General features: G+C 31.8%; 2 protein-coding genes across 6 annotated transcripts in view; one reads left to right on the top strand and one right to left on the bottom strand.

The window, feature by feature from the left end:
* The window catches only part of LOC111420646 (four and a half LIM domains protein limpet), a 65,315-nt gene extending 47,116 nt beyond the window's left edge, over nucleotides 1–18,199 (bottom strand). The window contains exons 1-2 of one of the 4 annotated variants that reach the window (XM_071197049.1): nucleotides 17,892–18,199; nucleotides 8,223–8,308 (exon numbers count right to left, since the gene is read on the bottom strand). In XM_071197049.1, the coding sequence (XP_071053150.1) occupies nucleotides 8,223–8,308; nucleotides 17,892–17,939 (134 nt within the window). In that variant the 5' untranslated portion in view covers nucleotides 17,940–18,199. Of the gene's footprint in view, nucleotides 1–8,222; nucleotides 8,309–8,797; nucleotides 8,888–13,743; nucleotides 13,849–14,244; nucleotides 14,413–17,891 lie in introns of those variants that run through there. The other 3 variants (XM_071197045.1, XM_071197046.1, XM_071197047.1) reach the window with 3 other exon arrangements.
* A 512-nt stretch (nucleotides 18,200–18,711) lies between these two features.
* LOC111420647 (ATP-binding cassette sub-family C member 4-like) lies at nucleotides 18,712–25,305 on the top strand. Of its 2 annotated transcripts, none has more exons than XM_071197040.1 (9): nucleotides 18,712–18,852; nucleotides 19,722–19,952; nucleotides 20,002–20,432; nucleotides 20,639–20,795; nucleotides 20,850–22,073; nucleotides 22,126–22,426; nucleotides 22,483–22,633; nucleotides 23,958–24,185; nucleotides 24,237–25,305. In XM_071197040.1, the coding sequence occupies exons 2-9, from the start codon at nucleotides 19,786–19,788 to the stop codon at nucleotides 25,223–25,225; spliced, it is 3,648 nt and encodes a 1,215-aa protein (XP_071053141.1). In that variant the 5' UTR covers nucleotides 18,712–18,852; nucleotides 19,722–19,785; the 3' UTR covers nucleotides 25,226–25,305. The 2 variants fall into 2 exon arrangements, with proteins under 2 accessions (XP_071053141.1, XP_022909449.2); XM_023053681.2 differs by lacking the exon at nucleotides 18,712–18,852 and adding an exon at nucleotides 19,552–19,674.
* Nucleotides 25,306–25,322: the final 17 nt, after the last annotated feature.

The raw sequence follows: 25,322 nt of genomic DNA, 5'->3' as shown, positions 1-25,322 counted from the left end.
GGGCTATGCCCAGGGCTAGATTGTACTTCCCCTTGTAAAATTGTGGCATATTCCGAATCCTTCTTCTTCTATTTCCTATCATGCTATCTCTAATTCGCACTATTATGTTACGAAGGCACAATCATCTAATTTTGTCCTTCACACAAAGTCTCCAACGATCTCCTTCATCCAAACCGATCTGCTTCGTCCGATTTTCGTGTGTTTTTCGCAACCAGAGACAAAGACATGCTCGAAACTATTTGCATAGCATCACCAGGGTATTTGTATCGTTCCATCTTGTACCCCAAAGCTTTACACCATACAGCAACCCAAGCAATACTATCCTTTCCACAATAATCTTTCTAATCTCAGCCTTAACTCCCCATTCTTTCCTTGCCAGCATTGCCATTCTTCCATGCATACTTGTAACATTACTTGTAAACTATGATCACTCCGATGTAGTTAATCGCATTCCTGATCATAATTTCTCCCTGGCATATTCTACCTTGCAACCCATCGCCTATTCTTCACATGCCTTCCAGACTCTATCCCACATTTTCTTCTGTTCTTTACTCTCCTCGTCCATCACGTTCCTGAATCATCTAGCCACTCATTCATTCCGCAGAATCATAGGACTGGTTCTGTACTAGACCCTGCGGACATTTACTTAAAAACTTTCAATCACACTCATCATATACCTCGGGCAGCCCATTCCATTCAAAACTCTTAGTATACTCGACAGCCAGATGGTGTCTAACTCAACCCAACTCATTAATTTTACATCCTGCCACCAATATCCCATCTAACATCTTATTTAAAGCCAAAGCCAAACATATAGGTCTTATTCCCCCATCAGGTTTATTAGCCATACTATTCTCGCCTGCTTCCACACTTCAGAAAATTTACTCCTCCTGTTCTCTCCCAGCTATTCTTATTCCTCCTTCTCTATTTGATCAATTTTAAACAGTTGTGATGACAACTGCTGTTATTTGTTGTTTAGCTTAATAAAAAAAATCTCCATGATAATTCTACAGTTATAGAATTTAATTAAATAATTTAAATCATTAAAAATAACAAAATAAACATTTTGCGAATATATTTATAAAGTTTAAAGATTAAGAATGAAATTAACCAGAATAAATTTATAAATCATAATTAGATCATCAAGTTAAGTTCCGTATTTTTGTTAAACGTCGACACCATCGTCGGTGGGCAAAAGATTTATGCCAGACATAACAATGTTTGGACGAAAGCCAGCGTCTGATGTCATTCATGTTTTGCAGTTTTTGTCAAAAATTGACGTCAAGGTAACTTTATAAATACTCTGTAGATTTTTCTAATTAAAATCTTTCGAGAAAGAAATGCAATTATTACCAAGTATTATCCGTTAATTTAAAAAGAACTAAGTGTTAATTTCAGTTAAAATCGTTAATTGAATACAAAAAGGGGCGATTGAAATGTTTAATTGCTGTAGAAACAAACTTGAATACAATGGGCTTCGTTGTCGAGACATCTCCGGGTTTACTTTTTCGAAATCATGACGTAATTTGTTACTCATTTCAGGGAATGTTATTTGTAGTAAAAAAAAAAATAACAGATTTCGTGTTTTAGTTAAATTATAAATAAACGCATTCCAATGCATTCTCATAATTATCATTAAAAGTTGTCTAGTTAACGTTACAAGAATAAGTAATAAGTTCCTATAAACGTAGGTCAACTACAATGTGTTATTAATAATTTATTAACTTGCATAAAAGAAAAAAAAATATATCTCAAGGATAAAAATTTAAAAAATATCTACGTAATATGTAAGTATGTGAATAATGCTTTCTTATTGAAAGCTACTCCTCACTCCTTGATCATAAATTAACAAACCTTGCTAATTTAAGACCGTCCATCTTTTAGCTTATCAAATATTTATGAAGATGAATTTATAAATAGACAGTGAATCTCGTACGGGCCAGTTCTTCTATAAAAATATTTGAATTTTCCCCCCTCGTTTGAGATAGTACAGGCGCGGCCGTTATATGCGATCGAATCTTATTATAGACCAAAAACCACGGATCTGATGTGCTGCAAATACAATCTGCACGTTTTAAACTGACGTAAATTTGTTAATTAACCCACGCGCAATTACGTGCCAAAAACAACACGTTGCATATCGACGGCCGTTTACCAGAAGGTTCAACACGTGGTGCATCTATGAAGGGTCTCGGTCGTCTCTAAATTAAATGGTATAATAGCATGATATAAAGTCGAGTTTTGACTTAAAATGCGTGGGCGGGAAAGTTTGTTTTTGTCCGGTTTCACCGTTTGAAACCTATTCGTGTTGAATGAATCGAAGCCGATTTTGTGTAAATATCGCATTTTACTCCATCGCCCGACGTATTTATTGTTATACGTTCGCGCACAGTATAAGGGTTTATTTATTGAACGAGAAATTTAAATTGAGAGAGAAAGAATTGGATATGATTTATAAAATTCTTTTTGACTAATGTACAAATCAACCTAAATCTGGATAGCATTTACAACGGCTGAAAGCGATTTCGACTTGATCACGGGGTTTTAGTTCTTGGTCTAGCGCTGCATAACAATTAAAACTAGAGCTAACACTAAACCTAGAACTAGAAACATTCGGGTTTAGCAGCACGTCTCTCAAAACGGCTAAATCCGAATGATTCTAGTTCTAGGTCTTGTGTTAGTTCTAGTATTGCACTGTCACTAAAACTAAAACAAGACCTAGAACTAGAATCATTCGGGTTTAGCCACACGTCTCTCAAGACGGCTAAACCCGAATGATTCTAGTTCTAGGTCTTGTGTTAGTTCTAGTGATAGTGCTAGTGTAAAACTAGAACTAACACTAGACTTAGAACTAGAAATATTCGGGTTTAGCCGCGCGTCTCTCAAGACGGCTAAACCCGAATGGTTCTAGTTCTAGGTCTTGTGTTAGTTCTAGTGATAGTGCTAGTGATAGTGCTAGTGCAATACTAGAACTAACACAAGACCTAGAACTAGAATCATTCGGGTTTAGCCGCACGTCTCTCAAGACGGCTAAACCCGAATGATTCTAGTTCTAGGTCTTGTGTTAGTTCTAATGACAGTGCTAGTGTAAAACTAGAACTAACACTAGACCTAGAATCATTCGAGTTTAGCCACACGTCTCTCAAGACGGCTAAACCCGAATGATTTTAGTTCTAGGTCTTGTGTTAGTTCTAGTATTGCACTAGCACTATCACTAGAACTAACACAAGACCTAGAACTAAAATCATTCGGGTTTAGCCGTCTTGAGAGACGTGTGGCTAAACTCGAATGATTCTAGGTCTAGTGTTAGTTCTAGTTTTACACTAGCACTGTCATTAGAACTAACACAAGACCTAGAACTAGAATCATTCGGGTTTAGCCGTCTTGAGAGACGTGCGGCTAAACCCGAATGATTCTAGTTCTAGGTCTTGTGTTAGTTCTAGTATTGCACTAGCACTATCACTAGAACTAACACAAGACCTAGAACTAAAATCATTCGGGTTTAGCCGTCTTGAGAGACGTGTGGCTAAACCCGAATGATTCTAGTTCTAGGTCTTGTTTTAGTTTTAGTGATAGTGCAATACTAGAACTAACACAAGACTTAGAACTAGAATCATTCGGGTTTAGCCGTCTTGAGAGACGTGTGGCTAAACCCGAATGATTCTAGTTCTAGGTCTTGTTTTAGTTTTAGTGACAGTGCAATACTAGAACTAACACAAGACCTAGAACTAGAATCATTCGGGTTTAGCCGTCTTGAGAGACGTGTGGCTAAACCTGAATAATTCTAGTTCTTGGTCTAGCGCTGCGTAAAAATTAAAACTAGAACTAACACTAGACCTAGAGCTAGAAACATTCTTAGAAACAAGCTTTCTAGTTCTAGGTCTAGTGTTAGTTCTAGTTTTACACTATCACTAGAACTAACACAAGACCTAGAACTAGAATCATTCGGGTTTAGCCGTCTTGAGAGACGTGCGGCTAAACCCGAATGTGTCTAGTTCTAGTTTTACACTATCACTAGAACTAACACAAGACCTAGAACTAGAATCATTCGGGTTTAGCCGTCTTGAGAGACGTGCGGCTAAACCCGAATGTGTCTAGTTCTAGGTTTAGTGTTAGTTCTAGTTTTACACTAGCACTATTACTAGAATTAACACTAGACTTAGAACTAGAACCATTCGGGTTTAGCCGTCTTGAGAGACGCGCGGCTAAACCCGAATATTTCTAGTTCTAAGTCTAGTGTTAGTTCTAGTTTTACACTAGCACTATCACTAGAACTAACACAAGACCTAGAACTAGAATCATTCGGGTTTAGCCGTCTTGAGAGACGTGTGGCTAAACCCGAATGATTCTAGTTCTAGGTCTTGTTTTAATTTTAGTGACAGTGCAATACTAGAACTAACACAAGACCTAGAACTAGAATCATTCGGATTTAGCCGTTTTGAGAGACGTGCTGCTAAACCCGAATGTTTCTAGTTCTATAGGTTTAGTGTTAGTTCTAGTTTTACACTAGCACTGTCATTATTGCACGTCTCTTAAGACGGCTAAACCCGAATGATTCTAGTTCTAGGTCTTGTGTTAATTTTAGTTCAATAAAAATATGCAACATAGTGATGCCTTTTCTTATGCTACCTACCACTGTCACTAGAACTAGCATTAGACAACATTATTTTATTTTTCTATATTATATTTATTTACAGCATCACCTCCGCCGTAACCGACTTCGACTTGATCAAGTAATATAATATATTCTTTGCCTAATTTTAATCAGGTAAACTAAGTTTAGCCGAGGTTGCTTGCGGCCGAGGAGCTACATTTCATGCCCTATCAACCTAAATCTTAATAGCATGATTCAAATTAATGATAAACTTCGCAATGTTAAGAAAGAAACTATTTTTGATCTTAAACAAATCAAAGAGTTTACCGAAACATAAAACGTTTTGTTAAAAGATTTTAATTCCTTTTATTTTATCTTTTAATGTCATAAAAATAAAACCTTTTCACCATTATAAAATGAGAAGCCCTTTCACAATCCAATTACGTTGACATTCGAAACCGTTTTTTTTATATTTTGTGGGCGTTGATATTCCCCATGACATTTACCAACCATCGACCATCGGATTTTTCGTTGTAAAATGGGGCGAGGATACTGCAGAGGTCTAAAGGGGGGTCGATGATAGCTCCTTGTGTATCAGGGGTTAATTGCTTGTGCAGTGAAACCGCACCTTAGGGTGGATCCTCAACGACTAGAAATCACGTGGTTTAAAAAAAGGAATGCTATAATAATATAAAAGGGTGCAGCGACATTAAATTTAAAAAATTAACTTGTTTATAAACCAATTAATTTGTGCTCGCTCATCATCGGAATGGTTTGCATATCCATTAACACCGTCAATTTCTCCACTAAAATAGCAAATTCATTAACACGGAGGGATATCTTTGAACATTGGTAAACACACGCGTCTGCAGTTATCAGCGTTCTCAAGAACGATTTATTTTTAGAAATCCAATAATACGCGCACCCACATTTTGATTTCGAGTGTACTCGAAAATTTTCATGGATTTATGTTAATTGCGATTTCTAAAAAAAAGTTTTGCAATGGGTTTTAATAAGCCATTGTTTTTTACAAACGGTTTGTTACGCTTCTACGCGATTCCTTTCGTACGATTATCTAACTTGGACGCGTTTTCACCATCCGTAAACGGTGTGATGTATTGCAACTTTGTAGAGTGTGTCATAAATTTTCTACAGTTACTAGTAAACATTTATAAATTACTATGTAACTATTAGTACGTACGAGATTAATAATTTAACTAGAGGATTAAGTTTGATACGATGCGATTATATTAATAAATAATTGGATTAATCCCAATGAATAAATTAATCATTCTTTTTGTAAACATATCAGATAAAAATGATTCAATTAATCCTTTGTCACATCTACAACATAATTATTACACAGTTCGAACATATTTTAACCCGCCTTAACGTAACAATAAAGCTCGTATTTTTTTCAATGTGCAATTCAATTTCAACTGGTATAAACACATTTCTCAACAAGTAACATTTTCATCTCATTAACCTCGCCTGTTATAAACATTTTTTTAACGCCGAACTCTCTTTCTCCTACGCTCCGCTCTAATGGATATTTTTAAGTCACACTTCTCTAAACTTTTCCTACTCGAATGGACATCTGCTTGTTTTTCGCATTAAAACGTTAATGAAAGAACTCAATCAAATTTCTTTTAAATGTTTAACTTGTTGATAATGGAATTATCTATGACTCATAGAAACCAATTTCTTTGGTTTTAACCACATCCTAAAAAAACAACACAATGATAAAATCCTAAAAATATTTTATACGGTGTTAGATTTTTCTTTCTATTTGTTTTGTTGTGAGCAGCATTTTTTAAAGCGTTTTAAAACCGTTTGTTACGACATTATAGGAAAGCGTGTAACCAATGAAGACGTGAGAACTAATTTTTTATTTTGTAAACGTCTGCGTAAAGTGAATGTTGAATAGTTTCAATTCCATTATACTCCAAACACGTACAACTCTTACTATTTAATTGAATTGATACTTTTCTTTACTTAAAACTAACGTAATGAATAAATAAAATAAAACTTATTGTTAGCATATACAGTGAATTTCAAAAAATCCAATATACAAAACTATATTTGAAAACTTGATTGAAAGTTGATATTGAAAACTATATTTCCATAGAAACCAGGGTGAATCTACATACATACTTTGTCTCACATAAAATGCAACATGTCTAAATGTTTCTAGTCTAGGTCTAATGTTAGTTCTAGTTTTACACTAGCACTATCATTAGAACTAACACAAGACCAAGAACTAGAATCATTCGGATTTAGCCGTCTTGAGAGACGTGTGGCTAAACCCGAATGATTCTAGTTCTAGCTTTTGTGTTAGTTTTAGTGATAGTGCAATATTAGAACTAACACAAGACCTAGAACTAGAATCATTCGGGTTTAGCCGTCTTGAGAGACGTGTGGCTAAACCCGAATGATTCTAGTTCTAGCTTTTGTGTTAGTTTTAGTGATAGTGCAATATTAGAACTAACACAAGACCTAGAACTAGAATCATTCGGGTTTAGCCGTCTTGAGAGACGTGTGGCTAAACCCGAATGATTCTAGTTCTAGCTCTTGTGTTAGTTTTAGTGATAGTGCAATATTAGAACTAACACAAGACCTAGAACTAGAATCATTCGGGTTTAGCCGTCTTGAGAGACGTGTGGCTAAACCCGAATGATTCTAGTTCTAGCTCTTGTGTTAGTTTTAGTGATAGTGCAATATTAGAATTAACACAAGACCTAGAACTAGAATCATTCGGGTTTAGCCGTCTTGAGAGACGTGTGGCTAAACCCGAATGATTCTAGTTCTAGGTCTTGTGTTAGCAACAATTCAACCAGTCATTTTGACATTTTTAAAGATTTTCGCAAAATATCCAGAAAATGATGATAGCCAATCTGGAACTTATTATGGATTATGCTTTATTGGTTCAAAATGAACAACTTTCATTCACCATATTTTTCTTATATCTATTTTAGTTTTGGAGCAGTGATCAATTTTTTAATGTAAACCAAAAATTTTGACATTTTTCAAGATTTTCGCATGGAACCTAAAAAGCTAGGTTAACGATCATTGTTTTTTGTATCAATATGAACAATTTTATATGAACAATATTCTTTTTGATTATTTGTAGCTTTTAAATAATGAGACATTTTTTAGTATAATCCATTTTGACATACGTATTGAAGTTTCTCACTTTATTCCTACAGTGTTTCATCAGCTAAGCGGCAACTGATTATAAATAATGCATTTTTAGTTAATTATGAACAATTCTCATTAACAATATTGCATTCAATCAGTTTTAATTTTTGTGTAATAAGAAATCTTGCAATGTAAACCATCCATTCTGACGTTTTTAAAAACTTTAAGTTTATTGCTACAAAATAAAAATAGCTAAACTAAAACTAGTTAAGGATTAATTATGATATAACAAACAATGTTTATAAACATCAAACATAAAAATAAGTATAGCAATAAAGCAAAATTTGAAGCATACTACCAAAAACGCCTGTTATATAGGCAACCAATTATGTTAGAGTGCAAACTAGGTCACATATCGATCAATGAAACAACTCAAAAATTCTCTTTTTAATCAATTTAGCTTCTTTAATCAAAATTGAAATGTACTTACCTCCATAAATGAGGTTCGTATCCGTTTTTGCAATCAGGACAATTATTACAGCTTTGTCCAACATCTATTTCCTTAATTTGAACTCCCTAAAAAAAAATAAAGGATCTCATATTAATAAACTACATTTAATTAATGACTTAAAAAATAAAGTTATTATCACAGCTTCACTCAATTAAGCGATGATAAATCTGTTTTAATAATATTCTATTAAATACACCACAATTGCAGTTAATGACGTAATTTAATACATAATTTAACACGCTTTCAAACTCATTCTATTATTAAGCTGAAATTGTTGAACATAATTAGAATTAAAAATAAAAAAATAATTCTATTTCCTCGAAAGAAAATAACTTTCATTTATGAGCATTAACTAACACCATTGCAAAAAAACTAAGTAACTAGCGCTCATTCGTCTATAAATAACCGACAATATTACACCATCGCTATATATAAACAAATTCTAAAGTAAGTTTTTTTTTTCTTCACACTAAAGAGAACGTTTTTATAAAAACCGTACAATTTCATTAGGAGAGGCTCAAATTTAACAAAGAATTCTTTTTGAACACACTCACATCTTGGGCCCATCTGTCCCTCACAAGCAAAACTGGCACCGAATTGTCGTCGTCAAGAAATCGAAACCCGCTCATGGTCGCCACAACGCATCAACACGAAGAAGACCAGAAGAAGAAAAACGAGGAGAACTCGCCGAAGCGGCAAACAAATGCCAAGAAATTTAAACACCTTCTCATTTTCGACCTGTTTTTCTACCTCCTACGTGATTCAATTACTTGACACGATTTGCTAATTTAAATATTATCAAAGAAAAAAAAAAGTAACGAGATTTTTCTTTTTAAATTGTTTAGTTCATCGCTTCCAGAAAATAAAAATGAATGCGTCATAACTTTTTATTAAAAAAAACTTTTTGTTTCTCTTTGACGACTAAGCAGAAAGGTCTTATTAATCAATTCGCAAATTCAATGTCACACTCCAACGAAATGGAATAAATTTGCGGTTTCGTATACGACGATGTGGAAGCCATAACTTCGTCTTTGTCGTTTTGGTTTTGCTCCTTTTTTTTTAACGATTCGTCCGTGATCTGAACAGTTTATTTTACACTATTAATATCGTTAACGATAAGGTTGTTAAGAAATTTTAATTTTTTATTTTAATTAATTCATAAGTGATTGGTTGTTTGCATTTCTCTTCCTACACAATATTTTAACATCAAAACGCCATTAGTTTAAAAGAGCTGACATTATATTGTATTTTATTTCTTTTGCAACTGCAGCAAATTAAATAAAAGATGAACTTTGTCTTTATGAGTGAGTCATTTCATAAAAATTCAATATAAGAAATAAGATATCATCTTTATGGCTTTGTTTAAAACATTTCTTTTTAAACTTATTTTATTTAAACTAGTGATGGAACGGATCTATCCGGCCATTATAATTTCTGGTAATTTCTGAAGTGATACCTTACATTGCCATATTATTGCTATATTTGAATAAAAAGGAAATTAATAAGAAAGCTGGTTAGATATGTCAACTTATTTGGATCCAAGATACAAAATGAACTTTTTTGATGCTGATTTAACTAACGAAGCAACTCTAAAAAGAGGATACTTTAATTAATAATTGGCGATATTTCCACAAGGATCCTTCAAGAAGTTAATTTTATAGCGAATTTTGAAAATTATCCATGAAAATTGCAACATCGAAAACTTCAAATATTGTTTTCTCAAAAACTAAAAGTTATTTTTCAAAACGGGTTGGTTCATTGGAAAGAGGACACTTTTATTAACACTTTGGGAAATTTTCATACTCATATTCCAAGAAATTGATTTTATACGAATTTTTAAAACTTAATCGGCGAAAATTGCAAGATTCGAAAAAATTGTCGATTATTTCAAAAATTTATTTCTCAAGAACTAAAAGTGATTTTTCAAAACCGCTTTTTGCATTAAAAAGAGGACACTTTAATTAATAATTGGTGATATTTCCACAAGGATCCTTCAAGAAATTAATTTTATAGCGAATTTTGAAAATTATCGATGAAAATTGCAACATCGAAAATTTTATCAAAACTTCAAATAGTTTTCTCAAAAACTAAAAGTTATTTTTCAAAACGGGTTGGTTCATTGGAAAGAGGACACTTTTATTAACACTTTGGGAAATTTTCATACTCATATTCCAAGAAATAGATTTTATACGAATTTTTAAAACTTAATCGGCGAAAATTGCAAAATTCGAAAAAATTTTCGATTATTTCAAAAATTTATTTCTCAAGAACTAAAAGTGATTTTTCAAAACGGCTTTTTGCATTAAAAAGAGGATACTTTAATTAATAATTGGTGATATTTCCAAAAGGATACTTAAAGAAATTAATTTTATAGCGAATTTTGAAAGTTATCGATGAAAATTGCAACATCGAAAATTTTTTCAAAACTTCAAATATTGTTTTCTCAAAAACTAAAAGTTATTTTTCAAAACGGGTTGGTTCATTGGAAAGAGAACACTTTTATTAACACTTTGAGATATTTTCATACTCATATTCCAAGAAATGGATTTTATACGAATTTTTAAAACTTAACCGACGAAAATTGCAAATTTCGAAAAAATTCTCGATTATTTCAAAAATTTATTTCTCAAGAACTGAAAGTGATTTTTCAATTAATAATTAATAATTGGTGATATTTCTACAAGGATCCTTCAAGAAATGAATTTTATAGCGAATTTTGAAAGTTATCGATGAAAATTGCAACATCGAAAATTTTATCAAATCTTCAAATATTGTTTTCTCAAAAACTAAAAGTTATTTTGAAAAACGGGTTGTTCATTGGAAAGAGGACACTTTTATTAACACTTTGGGAAATTTTCTTACTCATATTCCAAGAAATGGATTTTATACGAATTTTTAAAACTTAATCGACGAAAATTGCAAATTTCGAAAAAAGTTGTCGATTATTTCAAAAATTTATTTCTCAAGAACTAAAAGTGATTTTTCAAAACGGCTTTTTGCATTAAAAAGAGCATACTTTAATTAATAATTGGGTATATTTCCAAAAGGATCCTTCAAGAAATTAATTTTATAGCGAATTTTGAAAGTTATCGATGAAAATTGCAACATCAAAAATTTTATCAAAACTTCAAATATTGTTTTCTCAAAAACTAAAAGTTATTTTTCAAAACGTGTTGATTCATTGGAAAGAGGACACTTTTATTAACACTTTGGGAAATTTTCATACTCATATTCCAAGAAATTGATTTTATACGAATTTTTAAAACTTAATCGACGAAAATTGCAAATTTCGAAAAAATTCTCGATTATTTCAAAAATTTATTTGTCACGAACTAAAAGTGATTTTTCAAAACGGCTTTTTGCATTAAAAAGAGGACACTTTAATTAATAATTGGTGATATTTCCACAAGGATCCTTCAAGAAATTAATTTTATAGCGAATTTTGAAAATTATCGATGAAAATTGCAACATTGAAAATTTGATCAAACTTCAAATATTGTTTTCTCAAAAACTAAAAATTATTTTTCAAAACGAGTTGATTCATTGGAAAGCTGACACTTTTATTAACACTTTGGGAAATTTTCATACTCATATTCCAAGAAATTGATTTTATACGAATTTTTAAAACTTAATCGGCGAAAATTGCAAAATTCGAAAAAATTGTCGATTATTTCAAAAATTTATTTCTCAAGAACTAACAGTGATTTTTCAAAATTGCGTTTTGCATTAAAAAGAGGATACTTTAATTAATAATTGGGGACATTTCCAAAAGGATCCTTCAAGAAATGAATTTTATAGCGAATTTTGAAAATTATCGACAAAAATTGCAACAGCGAAAATTTGATCAAAACTTCAAATATTGTTTTCTTAAAAACTAAAAGTTATTTTTCAAAACGTGTTGATTCATTGGAAAGAGGACACTCTTATTAACACTTTGGGAAATTTTCAAACTCATATTACAAGAAATTGATTTTATACGAATTTTTAAAACTTAATCGGCGAAAATTGCAAAATTCGAAAAAATTGTCGATTATTTCAAAAATTTATTTCTCAAGAACTAAAAGTGATTTTTTAAAACGGCTTGTTGCATTAAAAAGAGGACACTTTAATTAATAATTGGTGATATTTCCACAAGGATCCTTCAAGAAATTAATTTTATAGCGAATTTTGAAAATTATCGATGAAAATTGCAACTTCGAGAATTTGATCAAAACTTCAAATATTGTTTTCTCAAAAACTAAAAGTTATTTTTCAAAACGTGTTGATTCATTGGAAAGAGGACACCCTTATTAACACTTTGGAAAATTTTCATGCTCATATTCCAAGAAATTGATTTTATACGAATTTTTAAAACTTAATCGGCGAAAATTGCAAGGTTCGAAAAAATTGTCGATTATTTCAAAAATTTATTTCTCAAGAACTAAAAGTGATTTTTCAAAACCGCTTTTTACATTAAAAAGAGGATACTTTAATTAATAATTGGTGATATTTCCACAAGGATCCTTCAAGAAATGAATTTTATAGCGAATTTTGGTAACTATCCGGTTTTTTAAAAATATCTGGATAGTTAAACGATTATATGAACAATTCTGCAACGCTATAAACCTAATTGGTACAATTCTAAATGCAATTTTTAGTAATTTTGAACATCTTGGGATGAATATGAACCAGTTGTGAATTATTTAGACAAGTTTTAAAAGATTGCCACACAATTTTCAATCATTTAGACAAGGTTCTAAACATTTCCAATTAACTTTTATTCATCATGAACAATTTTCAATACAACAAACCTGCTTTGTACTATTTTAGATGCAATTTTCATCATTTTGAATAAACTTTAATAAGTATGGATACATTTTGATACCTTTTTGATTGTAATAAGGTTGATCAAAATCATTTTGAAACGAAGATACCTCGCCAAACTAGATGAAGTTTTGTAAAATGAGGTTGCAATCAATTCAAGTCATCTCTTTTAGGCTATTTATTTAGGTTAGTTATTTGAAAACTAATTTAATTGAAAATTGATACGGATGTTTTATGGATTTATAACGTTTATAATCCCCTTAGGTAATCTTTTGACGATCATGACCTCATCGCGTTAACAATGTCGCCTTATCCGGAACATGAACACCGGCAGTTACAGATTTGGTAGAGGTGACGTCGTCGTACAACAACCGAAGGTGTTGTAACTTTTAAAGCGATAATGAAATTGTGTCGAAATCAAATTGAAATTTACAAGAGATTGAGAATGAATACGTTTGAAAGTTGCAGAAATGAAAGTAATGTTTTTATTACGTTCATTTTATATCGAATTTAATTTCAAAATGATGCGATGTCGAGAAAAGCCGTGATTAAATAAATTTTTCATCCTATATTAAAGTTATTGAACGTAGCCGATATGAAAAAACATCAAGACATTGATAACAAACTCAAAACAAACATTGTGTGTCTCAGGATATAATCAGACAAAGAATATCTTTATAAATAAAAGTATAGTTACCTTATTTTTATTTCGTTTCAATTTCATTACAATCCTTTGTACAAATTTAATTCTACGATTACACTTTTTATTCTGTATGTTTGAAGTCATTACGATTTAATGGCAATAAATTTTGTGTCACCGGTATTTATAATTTAGTTTAAGAGAATTGTAAGTAATAATTTTTCCTATAAAACTGCGATATTCAACGAAGTAATGATAATGAATCGTTCGGGTTATCATCGCCAAAAACAAACATTAGCTATAAAGTCAATAAGATTGAGTATTTATAAGAAAAACAGATTCAAAATACACTCCTGAAATACACACTTCGTTACCCTGTTGATATTTAAACGCTTATCGAATTAAGGGCGGAACGAGGTCATGCAAAAGCAACATAGCGAATTTGCTTAATTAATTGCGCTAAAACACGCAATTGTATTGTACAATGAGTACGTTAAAAAAATTATTTCTAATAAATGTATTGAAATACATAAGAAATGTATTAATTAATTTCTTTACCGTAAAATTTTCCAATTTGAAAAAGTCTCTCCAGGAAGAAGTTGTTTCGCGGGGTTTTTTAAAACTACAGCTCGTATCGATTGTGTAATCTTGCGTCGAATCAACGTCCTGGACGTCGTCGTCGACGTCATTGTTCCAACAAGTCATACTCATTTCAAAGATACACTGAAACTCCGAAGATTACGGTTTTACTACAAGCTGCTAACCACAAAACCGAAGGCAAACTAAAAGATATTGTTTCGGGCGTAAGCCTTTTATCAAATCTGACGAAAGTCGGCAGTACAAAATCCAACCAATAATTAATTACTGGCGAGATAAAGAAAAATATGATTGAAGGATAAAAAATTGATATCAAAATTTCAAATTCAAATATATAAACAAAACAAAAAAAAAACAAGGTTAAAGTTAGATATAAAATTAGGTGGTGATTATTAACCTGAGACATCAAGGACAAATTTGCTAGCTAGTTCATTGAGAGATGTTAAATGATAAGGATGTTGGAGGATTATATTGATGGCTGGTAAGAGGAATGTTGAGAGAGACCAGAATTGTATTTAGAGAAGTCAGGGATTGTTGGAAGTTATGAATGGCTGTGTAGAGAGATACCAATGTTGAAAAGGCCAAAGAAATGAGAACATTAGAACGATGTTGAGATATCAGATGTTGTGTGGCAACAGCAAAGATGATATTAATAGATGATGGGAGAGATATTGAGAGAGGCTTGGTTGTAATGAGAGATGTCAGAATAGGTTAATGATATCAGAAACGATATGGAGAGATAACAGGGATGATTTTAATGGATGACAGAGGATGTTGAGAGAAGTCAACTACTATTAGGAAAAATCACAAAGATATTGGCAGATTTTACAGAGAATTAAGAAAACGTGTTCTTTGAAGTTATTAGAAAATTGGAAGAAATTGAAAAACTGTTGATAGCTGCTACGAAGGATGTTGAGAGAGACCAGAATGCTATTTAGAAAAGTCAGGGATTGTTGGAAGTTATGAATGGCCGTGTAGAGAGATACTAATGTTGAAAAGGCGAAAGAAATGAGAATATCTGGAACGATGTTGAGATATCAGATGTTGTGTAGCAACAGCAAAGACGATAGGAGAGATATTGAAAGAGGCTAAGTTGTAATGAGAGATGTCATTCGTAACATCAATGAGTTAATGATATCAGAAATGATATGGGGTATATCAGGGATGATGTTGATGAATGATAGAGGATGTTGAGAGAAGTCAACTACTATTAGGAAAAATCACAAAGATATTGGCAGATTTTACAGAGAATTAAGAAAACGTGTTCTTTGAAGTTATTAGAAAATTGGAAGAAATTGAAAAACTGTTGATGACTGCTAAGAAGGATGTTGAGAGAGACCAGAATGCTATTTAGAAAAGTCAGGGATTGTTGGAAGTTATGAATGGCTGTGTAGAGAGATACCAATGTTGAAAAGGCCAAAGAAATGAGAACATTAGAACGATGTTGAGATATCAGATGTTGTGTAGCAACAGCAAAGACGATAGGAGAGATATAGAAAGAGGCTAGGTTGTAATGAGAGATGTTATTGATGTTACGATAAGTTAATGATATCAGAAACGATATGGGGTATATCAGGGATGATGTTGATGGATGATAGAGGATGTTGAGAGATGTCAAATACTATTGGGAAAAAGCACAAAGATATTAGCAGATTTTACAGAGAATTAAGAAAACGTGTTCTTTGAAGTTATTAGAAAATTGGAAGAAATTGAAAAACTGTTAATAGCTGCTAAGAAGGATGTTGAGAGAGACCAGAATGCTATTTAGAAAAGCCAGGGATTGTTGGAAGTTATGAATGGCTGTGTAGAGAGATACTAATGTTAAAAAGGTGAAAGAAATGAGAATATGTGGAACGATGTTGAGATATCAGATGTTGTGTAGCAACAGCAAAGACGATAGGAGAGATATTGAAAGAGGCTAGGTTGTAATGAGAGATGTTATTGATGTTACGATAAGTTAATGATATCAGAAACGATATCGAGAGATATCAGGGATGATGTTGATGGATGATAGAGGATGTTGAGAGAAGTCAAATACTATTTGGAAAAAGCACAAATATATTGGCAGGTTTTACAGAGAATTAAGAAAACGTGTTCTTTGAAGTTATTAGAAAATTGGAAGAAATTGAAAAACTGTTAATAGCTGCTAAGAAGGATGTTGAGAGAGACCAGAATGCTATTTAGAAAAGTCAAGGATTGTTGGAAGTTATGAATGGCTGTGTAGAGAGACACTAATGTTAAAAAGGCGAAAGAAATGAGAATATCTGGAACGATGTTGAGATATCAGATGTTGTGTAGCGACAGCAAAGACGATAGAAGAAATATTGAAAGAGGCTAGGTTGTAATGAGAGATGTCATTGATGCTACGATAAGTTAATGATATCAGAAACGATATGGGGTATATCAGGGATGATGTTGATGGATGATAGAGGATGTTGAGAGAAGTCAAATACTATTGGGAAAAAGCACAAAGATATTGGCAGATTTTACAGAGAATTAAGAAAACGTGTTCTTTGAAGTTATTAGAAAATTGGAAGAAATTGAAAAACTGTTGATAGCTGCTATGAAGGATGTTGAGAGAGACCAGAATGCTATTTAGAAAAGTCAGGGATTGTTGGAAGTTATGAATGGCTGTGTAAAGAGATACTAATGCTGAAAAGGCGAAAGAAATGAGAATATCTGGAAGGATGTTGAGATATCAGATGTTGTGCAGCGACAGGAAAGACGTTAGGAGAGATATTGAAAGAGGAGAGATATTGAAAGAGGAGAGATATTGAAAGAGGAGAGATATTAGGGATGATGTTGATGGATGATACAGGATGTTGAGAGAAGTCAAATATTATTGGGAAAAAGATATTGGCAGATTTTACAAAGAATTAAAAAAACGTGTTTTTTGATGTCATTAAAAAACTAAGTAATCAAAACAGGTTTGGTAAAATTGTAATAAGAAGTAGACTTTTCCACAAAGTTCAAAAAATCGTTGAACATACTTTATACCTTCTTCTCTTTAAAAATTTTGAACGAAAATGTCTTTTACGCCAAGAAATAAGCTATAATCAAACGACAAAGTCTCCATTAGAAAGCATAAAAGTTAGAGACGTGGATTTACATGATAACGGAATTTCCAATTATAGGATAAATGTGCGAGACAAAAAAATGGTGTTGGCCGTTATTTGTAAATGCAAATTTGCTGGAGAAGAAAATTAATTAAAAAAAAATTATTTTTAACCACATTTTAGGTTGGTAGTATTGAAAAATGTTGACAATGAAATATTAAAAACTATTTTGACATTTTAATTTTCGTCCATTTCGATTAATTAATAACTTAAAGTCGAGAATAACATTAAATAAATGTTTTATCGATCTATAATAATCGTAAATTTTTCTTTAATATTTAATTTTAAAACCGTTTTAGTTCATTGCACCTATCGAAACGCCAGATGCGTGTAAGTTTAAACAAAAATGTGCGTTCCCGGCATCGTTTAGATTCCAATATAAAACGCTGCAGCGAAAGCTCCATCTTATTAAAGTTACTTAAACAAAATGACCACAAAAAAAAATCTAATATAAAAGTGATGAAAGAAACATTTTATTTTTATTTACTTTACCTCCTTGACGAATAATTCTTGTGGTGTCACAGATCCAATCCCGTTCATTTTCGATACACTTGTTCGCCTATTTTAACATAACACGATGTTTTTTGTTGTAGATTCACTTGTGGTGAGTAAACGTAACTAACGGTACGCGAAAAGCTCTCAATGCGGAAACCCGGGGATGTTTATAAATGCGAAAATACCGGGGTTTGGTGAAAGAGGGTGGTTTTAGTTGAATCGAAAGAAATTTATCGTTCGGTTACAACGCACATCACCGTGCCTCTATCACCTACGCGACTAAACCATACAAACCGGTCCCCTTTTTCTTGTGGTCTCTGTGCCGCCGGTTGCTGGAACCGTTTGTTTACTACTTTACGTTTCCCGGTTGTAGGCAACCCAAATCACTTTTACTCTTATCCAAACAACCCCTTTGTGTTTTAAAGGTATTAATAGATTTCAAAATCGTGTAAAGGTGGGCATGCATTGGGAAAGTTTTTATTATTATATTCATTAAAATGTTTATTCTTGGTTTAATTATTTTAAATTTGTGTAACGATTACGTTAAAATTTTGACAATTAAGCTGTCATAATTGTGTTTCATATTTCAGATGTCATATGTATGTCAATATTTTTCAAAATTAACAATTTAAATATAGTTAAAAATAAATTTGTGGTTTTATAAAAGGTTTTCTTTATTAAAAACACTTTAAACATTAAATATTCTTGACTAGTTATTTACATTTACCGATATATACTACTGCCATCTATGGAGTAAAAACAAAAATTAAATTTGTAATGAGTTAAGTTAGTTTAAAATAAGCTGTCAGTTGTCAAAAAAGTTTTGTTTGGTTTAAAAAAGTGTTTAAAAACGCTTAAACGAAAGCTCTATAATTACCCCAACTTTAGGTTGACTTTCTAGGTGTCCAAGAAACTCAATTTGCAGCTTTCACAATAATATAAAGTAACATACACCGAGGTAAGCTTAGAGGACATCTCAAAATCCTCAAGGACTCTTCACGTCCTTGAGGATTTTGAGATCGATCTGTTCAACCAACATCAATCTTTTCATAACTAATGAGTGGTATAAGTAGTATATAGAAATGAGTCAGGTTGGAAAGAAATGTGTCCATTGTGCACAATGTGCACATTTTAAGAGGTATGCGATGTTAAGCAAAGACACAATATCTAATATTATGTAAAGATTCAAAAAATGGTACTTAATACTTATTATAAAAGTTTTTGAAAATAGAAATATTAAAATTTTGACTTTTAACCTATCAAAATATTTCAAATGTCATCTTTTTCAATACCACCAACTTAAATCATGTCTAATTTTAAAATAATTTCTGATTCGATATTTGTTAATATTTAAAGTGCTACACCAACGCTGAAAATATTATGCGCTATTCGTAGATAAGAACATTTTTGTGTTTACTTTTAATATCAAACTTTATGTAATACAAAAATTATTTTAATTCCTCTCCGTTTCATCTACAATTTCGTTAAAAATAATTATTTAATTCTAACTTAATTTTGTTGTAATATACATAATTAATATTTTTAACCTTAACCTCGTGTGCACGATTTTGTTTGTAGATAAAAAGATAATAAAACTAATTAGACAAAATACCAACAAGTAACTATTTGGTTAAATATCCAATTAAATCTTTTAGAAATTCATTTAAACCATTTTTTATGTAAATATTAAAAGTTAGTTAACTAAAAAATTAAAGAAAGTGAAGATGGGAATAAAAAATCCCATCGAGAATATCAATCCGTTTTATTACTATACCCTCTTGTAAGCAAGACCACTTTTAAGGATTTTAATTTAAATCTATTTTTCAGATGGTTTATCCCAACTTTTATAAAAGGATTTCGAAAACCATTAACCAAAGATGATTTATTTCTAATGATTGATGATCAAAAATCGAGTAATTTAGGGGATCGTCTCGAAAAAGAATGGGAAATTGAATTAACCAAGCCGAAACCATCACTTATTAAGGCGTTAATAAGAGTATTTTGGAAAAAACATCTTGTTATGACATCCATTGCAGTAATTGCGGAAATAATTTTAAAGTAATTTTTGTTGATTATGATATTTTTTGGCTTATTAATTTCTTTTTAGGGGAGTCCAAACAATATCTTTTACAGTCCTTTTAAGATACTTCTCCAAAGATAACGTTAGAATAACCGCAAATGAAGCTTATATCCAAGCTGTAATCATGAACATTTCGACTCTTCTATTCGTTATATCATTTCACTCGTATGCTTGGGGAAACCGAAATTTATATATGGATATGCGAGCTGCTTGTTGCTCCTTAATCTATAGGAAATCTTTAAAGATTGGCAAAAGCGCAATGGGAAAAGTAAGCGTTGGTTATTTGGTTAATTTGATAACCCACGATGCAACTCGTCTCGATAATTTATCATATTTTTCGCAAAGTTTTTTGATAGCTCCGTTACAAATTGTTGTTGTTGGGTTGTTGTTGTATTTTGAAACTGGATGGACTGGAATTTTTGGAGTTTTCATTTTTGTGGGATTAATTCCATTGCAATGTATTAATTATTTAATTAATTATAGCTTGGCAAATTTACCGTACCCCGACAGTTGCGCAGAAGAATTAAATACTCAATGTTCTTTATTGCATGAAATTTACATTTCATATCTATAACGTTTGCCACGTCGCATTTAATCTTCAACAACCAAGATAGATTTGCCAAGCTGTATATTATTCATTAATTTTTTCATGTTAATTTTTTAGTCTTGATCACAAAGTGGATGTCTAAAGTAAGAACGGAACTAGTTCAATTTGCTGGGGAACGTATCAAAATGATGACAGAAATTTTATCTGGAATTCAAATAATTAAAATGTACACTTGGGAAAAATATTTTATAAAATCTATATCTGACATCAGACGGTATCTAAAATTAACAATCAAAATTAATTTAATCCTACTTAATAACTTTTTTAGAAATGAAATTAAGAAGGTTCGTTATTTATTATTAGGATACGGAGTGTTTTCCTCAATCATCTCCGTTTTACCAAAAGTGGGGATATTCCTAAGTCTCCTTCTTTATTATCTCTTAGGGCACACCCTAACTTACATCCACGTCTTCACAATATTCGTCTATTACAACATGTTGAGATTAAACGTAAACGTATTTGTTCCAAACGGGCTTTTTCGAGTCGCCGAAGTGAAAGCTTCCTTCAAAAGAATCCAAAACTTTCTTCAACTCGAAGAAATACGCAAACACCATCACAAAAAATCCGGGGATAACCGAATTTTTATCGAATTTAAAAACGTTTCCTCCGTTTGGGACTTAAATTCCACAGAAAATACTTTACAAGATTTAAACCTTTTAATACCAAATCCGCGATTCATAGCGATTATTGGTCAAGTTGGAGGTGGGAAAAGTAGCTTTTTAAACACAATCTTAAACGAACTTTTCATTAAGAGTGGCGAAACGTTCGTTTCCGGAACAGTTTCTTATTCGTCTCAAGAAGCGTGGATTTTCCCGGGGACTTTAAAAGAAAACATTTTATTCGGACACGATTTTAATGAAGAACGTTATAAAACGGTCATTAAAGTTTGCGCTTTAGAGCGCGACATTTCTTTATTACCAAACGGAGATAACACCTTAATCATAGAAAACGGCGAAAATTTAAGTGGTGGTCAAAAAGTTCGAATTAATTTAGCACGAGCTGTTTATTTACAGTCGGATATTTACCTCTTAGATGATCCGCTTTCTGCTGTTGATCCCCACGTTGCTGAAATCATTTTTAAAGAGTGTTTATGTAAATTTTTGAGCGACAAAATAGTTGTTTTGGTTACGAATCAATTGCAATTTTTAAAATACGTGGATTATATTTATTTTTTTGAAAATGGGAGGATTTCTTTTGAAGGAACTTATAAGAAAGTACAAAAGGATAATTTAGATTTTTTGAGGTTGTTACAAAGGAGTGATGATGAGGAGAATATAGATTCTAAGGAAATTTATCATGGGGAATGCCATCTAGGTAAAAACACCATGGAAATTGAAGAAAAAGAATTTTTAACAACCGGAGCTGTTTCTTTTAAAGTTTACAAAAATTATTTTAAACTCAGTAAAAGTTTGTCTTTCTTTGCACTTTCTTTGTTATCAACATTAACTTTTTTAATTTGTTTCGGCGCGTTTGATATGATAATAACTTTTTGGTAAGATATTTTGGTGTTTATTTTCTTCATTTCTAAGAGTTAATTATTTTAGGAGTAACATCGATTTTAAGATATATTCAATGAATTTGTCTTTAACCAGAGAAGATTTATTTACAATTTTTTCAATTGCGGTCGTTGTAGTTATCGTAGCCGCAATAATAGGTCATGTCACTTCCCTAAATATTTTGATTAATTCCTCAAAAAATTTACACGAACTTGTACTAAAAAAAGTTATCAACGCACCGATGATTTTCTTTCACACGACTCCTTCAGGGAGAATTTTAAATCGATTTTCTAAAGATTTATCAACAACCGATGAGTTTCTTCCGATAATTTTTGTAGATGGTATAATTGTAAGTTAAACATTTGAGTTACTTAATACAAAAATTAAAGAATCTTATTTTTTTAGAATTTATTTATTGTTTTTGTGATTATTATTATAATTGGTTACTATTGCTATTGGTTTGCGTTTATTTTTATAATTGGAATCATTGGAACTCAATTTTTGATGAGGTTCACTTTCCCAACATGTTTAGCAGTTAAAAGACTTGAAGCAATAAGTAAGTTTAAGAAATTGAAATGATTAATATAATGTTAATCACTGAGAATCAAAAGATCTACAGTCGTACTTGGTAAAGCCGAGGCCGGCAGCGGCCGAGATGATCGTAGAGCCGTCTTAAGAGACGTAGGTACTGCTAAACCCAAATGATTCTAGTTCTAGGTCTAGTGTTAGTTCTAGTGACAGTGCAAGTGTAAAACTAGAACTAACACTATATCTAGAACTAGAATCATTCGGGTTTAGCCGTCTTTAGAGACGTGCGGCTAAACCCAAATGTTTCTAGTTTTAGGTCTAATGTTAGTTCTAGTGACAGTGCAAGTGTAAAACTAGAACTAGCACTATACCTAGAACTAGAATCATTCGGGTTTAGCCGCATGTCTCTAAAGACGGCTAAACCCGAATGATTCTAGTTCTAGGTATAGTGTTAATTCTACATAGCAACAGTGTTAGTGTAAAACTAGAACTAACACTATACCTAGAACTAGAATCATTTGGGTTTAGCCGCACGTCTCTAAAGACGGTTAAACCTGAATGATTCTAGTTCTAGGTATAGTGCTAGTTCTAGTTTTACACTTGCACTGTCACTAGAACTAACATTCGGGTTTAGCCGTCTTTAGAGACGTGCGGCTAAACCCAAATGATTCTAGTTCTAGGTCTAATGTTAGCTCTAGTGACAGTGCAAATGTAAAACTAGAACTAGCACTATATCTAGAACTAGAATCATTCGGGTTCTAGGTCTAGTGTTAGTACTAGTTTTACACTAGCACTGTTACTATGTTAGATCTTGTGTTAGTTCTAGTGATAGTGCTAGTATAAAACTAGAACCAACACTATACCTAGATCTAGAATCATTCGGGTTTAGCCGTCTTTAGAGACGTGCGGCTAAACCCAAATGATTCTAGTTCTAGGTATAGTGTTAGTTCTTCATTATGGTAGTACTAGTGTAAAACTAGAAGTTTTAATTGTTATTCAGCGTTAAATTGTTGTACATTTTTATTGAAGTAGTTGAAAGGTTAAATATGCGTATTAGAAAAGTACGTATATTAGATTATATAGTAGAACTAGAATCATTTGGATTTAGACGTTTTAAGAGACGTGCTGCTAAACCCGAATGTTTCTAGTTCAATATCTAGTTTTAATTGTTATTCAGCATTATTATTAGATTATGGTTTATTTTTATTGATTAATTAGCCAAAGCCGAGGTGCCTCAATATGATGCCCAGTCTGAGGTTGATACAGTCTTAATCGCTGGGTTCAAAATATTTACAACCGCAGCTGGTGAAGCCGAGGCAAATCAAATTTTAACAATAATAAATTTTTTTTAGCAAAAAGTCCACTTTATACTCATGTAAAAACATCGTTTAATGGATTATCTTTAATAAGAGTTTTTAATAAGGAAGAATATTATAAAAACATCTTTGATTTCACCCAAGATTTTCACACATCCTCTTGGTTTATGCATATATCTAGTGGACATGCTTTTGGGATTTTAATTGATTTTATAATGGTTATTGTGTTATGGTTTATTTCATTTACACTGTTTTTTATTAATGGTAAAATGAGATTTAAAAAAAAAATCTTATTTATAATTACTTCTTTTTAAGATTTACGTGATGCCGCAGCAGGATTAGTAATAGTTCAATGTTTAGCGCTGGTAACTATAGTGCAATGGTGCGTTAGATTAACGAATGATCAGATGGTTAATATGACTTCGGTCGAAAGAATGATGGAATATTCAAGTCTGGACGTTGATGGTGAAGACAATCAAGATAATCGAGATTTAATCCCTGAAAAATCTTGGCCTATTCACGGAAAAATCGAATTTATCAATGTTAATTTAAAATACAATATAAATTCAAAAGTCGTATTAAAAGATTTAAATTTTGTAATCGAATCGAAATCGAAAATTGGAATCGTCGGGCGAACCGGAGCTGGAAAATCTTCAATTTGCGCGTCACTTTTTCAATTGGCATACACGGATGGGTTTATTCGTATTGATGGTGTTGATATTAAAAGGATCCCTCTTTATAATTTACGAAAAAAAATTTCGATTATCCCGCAAGATCCGATACTGTTTTCGGACACGATGCGAAACAATTTAGATCCATTTAACGAATTTACCGACGCGGAATTATGGAACGTTTTGGAGGAGGTCGAATTAAAAGAGGTCGTTAAAGAATTCCCCGACGGTCTTTTAACCAAAATAATTGAAGGAGGTTCAAAATTAAGTGTCGGCCAACGACAATTAGTTTGTTTGGCTCGGGCACTTATAAGAAAAAATAAAATTTTAATTATGGATGAGGCCACAGCTAATGTTGACCCAAAAACCGACAATTTAATCCAAAAAACTATTAAAAGGAAATTTGAGGAGTGCACAATTTTAATTATAGCTCATAGATTACAAACGATAATCGATTGTGATTTCGTTTTGGTCATGAGTGGTGGGGAAATGATTGAGTTTGATTATCCCTACATTTTATTGAAGAAAAAAGGAATGTTTTATGATATGGTACAAAAAATGGGAGGTGGAATTGCTGAAAATCTGTATCAAATAGCTGAAGAAGTATTTAAATCTAAATTGGGAATGAAATAAAATTAAGAGTAATAAATTTATTGACCCCTTGATAAACTTTATTATATTATTCTTAGTAAATAAACAAGTTGATAAAACCACTAAAACGATACTTAAT

This window comes from Onthophagus taurus, chromosome 6 (genome assembly GCF_036711975.1).
Source record: "Onthophagus taurus isolate NC chromosome 6, IU_Otau_3.0, whole genome shotgun sequence".
Lineage (NCBI taxonomy): Eukaryota > Metazoa > Arthropoda > Insecta > Coleoptera > Scarabaeidae > Onthophagus > Onthophagus taurus.
The sequence above is the reverse complement of the archived record's forward strand: the minus strand, read 5'-3'. Positions and strand labels throughout refer to the sequence as shown.

What these genes read in the sequence shown, in the direction of transcription:
- LOC111420647 (XM_023053681.2), top strand. Translation starts at nt 19,619, where the DNA reads ATGGGAATAAAAAATCCCATCGAGAATATCAATCCGTTTTATTACTAT. An exon ending in TCTATATCTGACATCAGACG is followed by an intron (nt 20,796 to 20,849) that starts GTATCTAAAATT and finishes TAACTTTTTTAG; the next exon opens with AAATGAAATTAAGAAGGTTC. An exon ending in GATATGATAATAACTTTTTG is followed by an intron (nt 22,074 to 22,125) that starts GTAAGATATTTT and finishes TAATTATTTTAG; the next exon opens with GAGTAACATCGATTTTAAGA.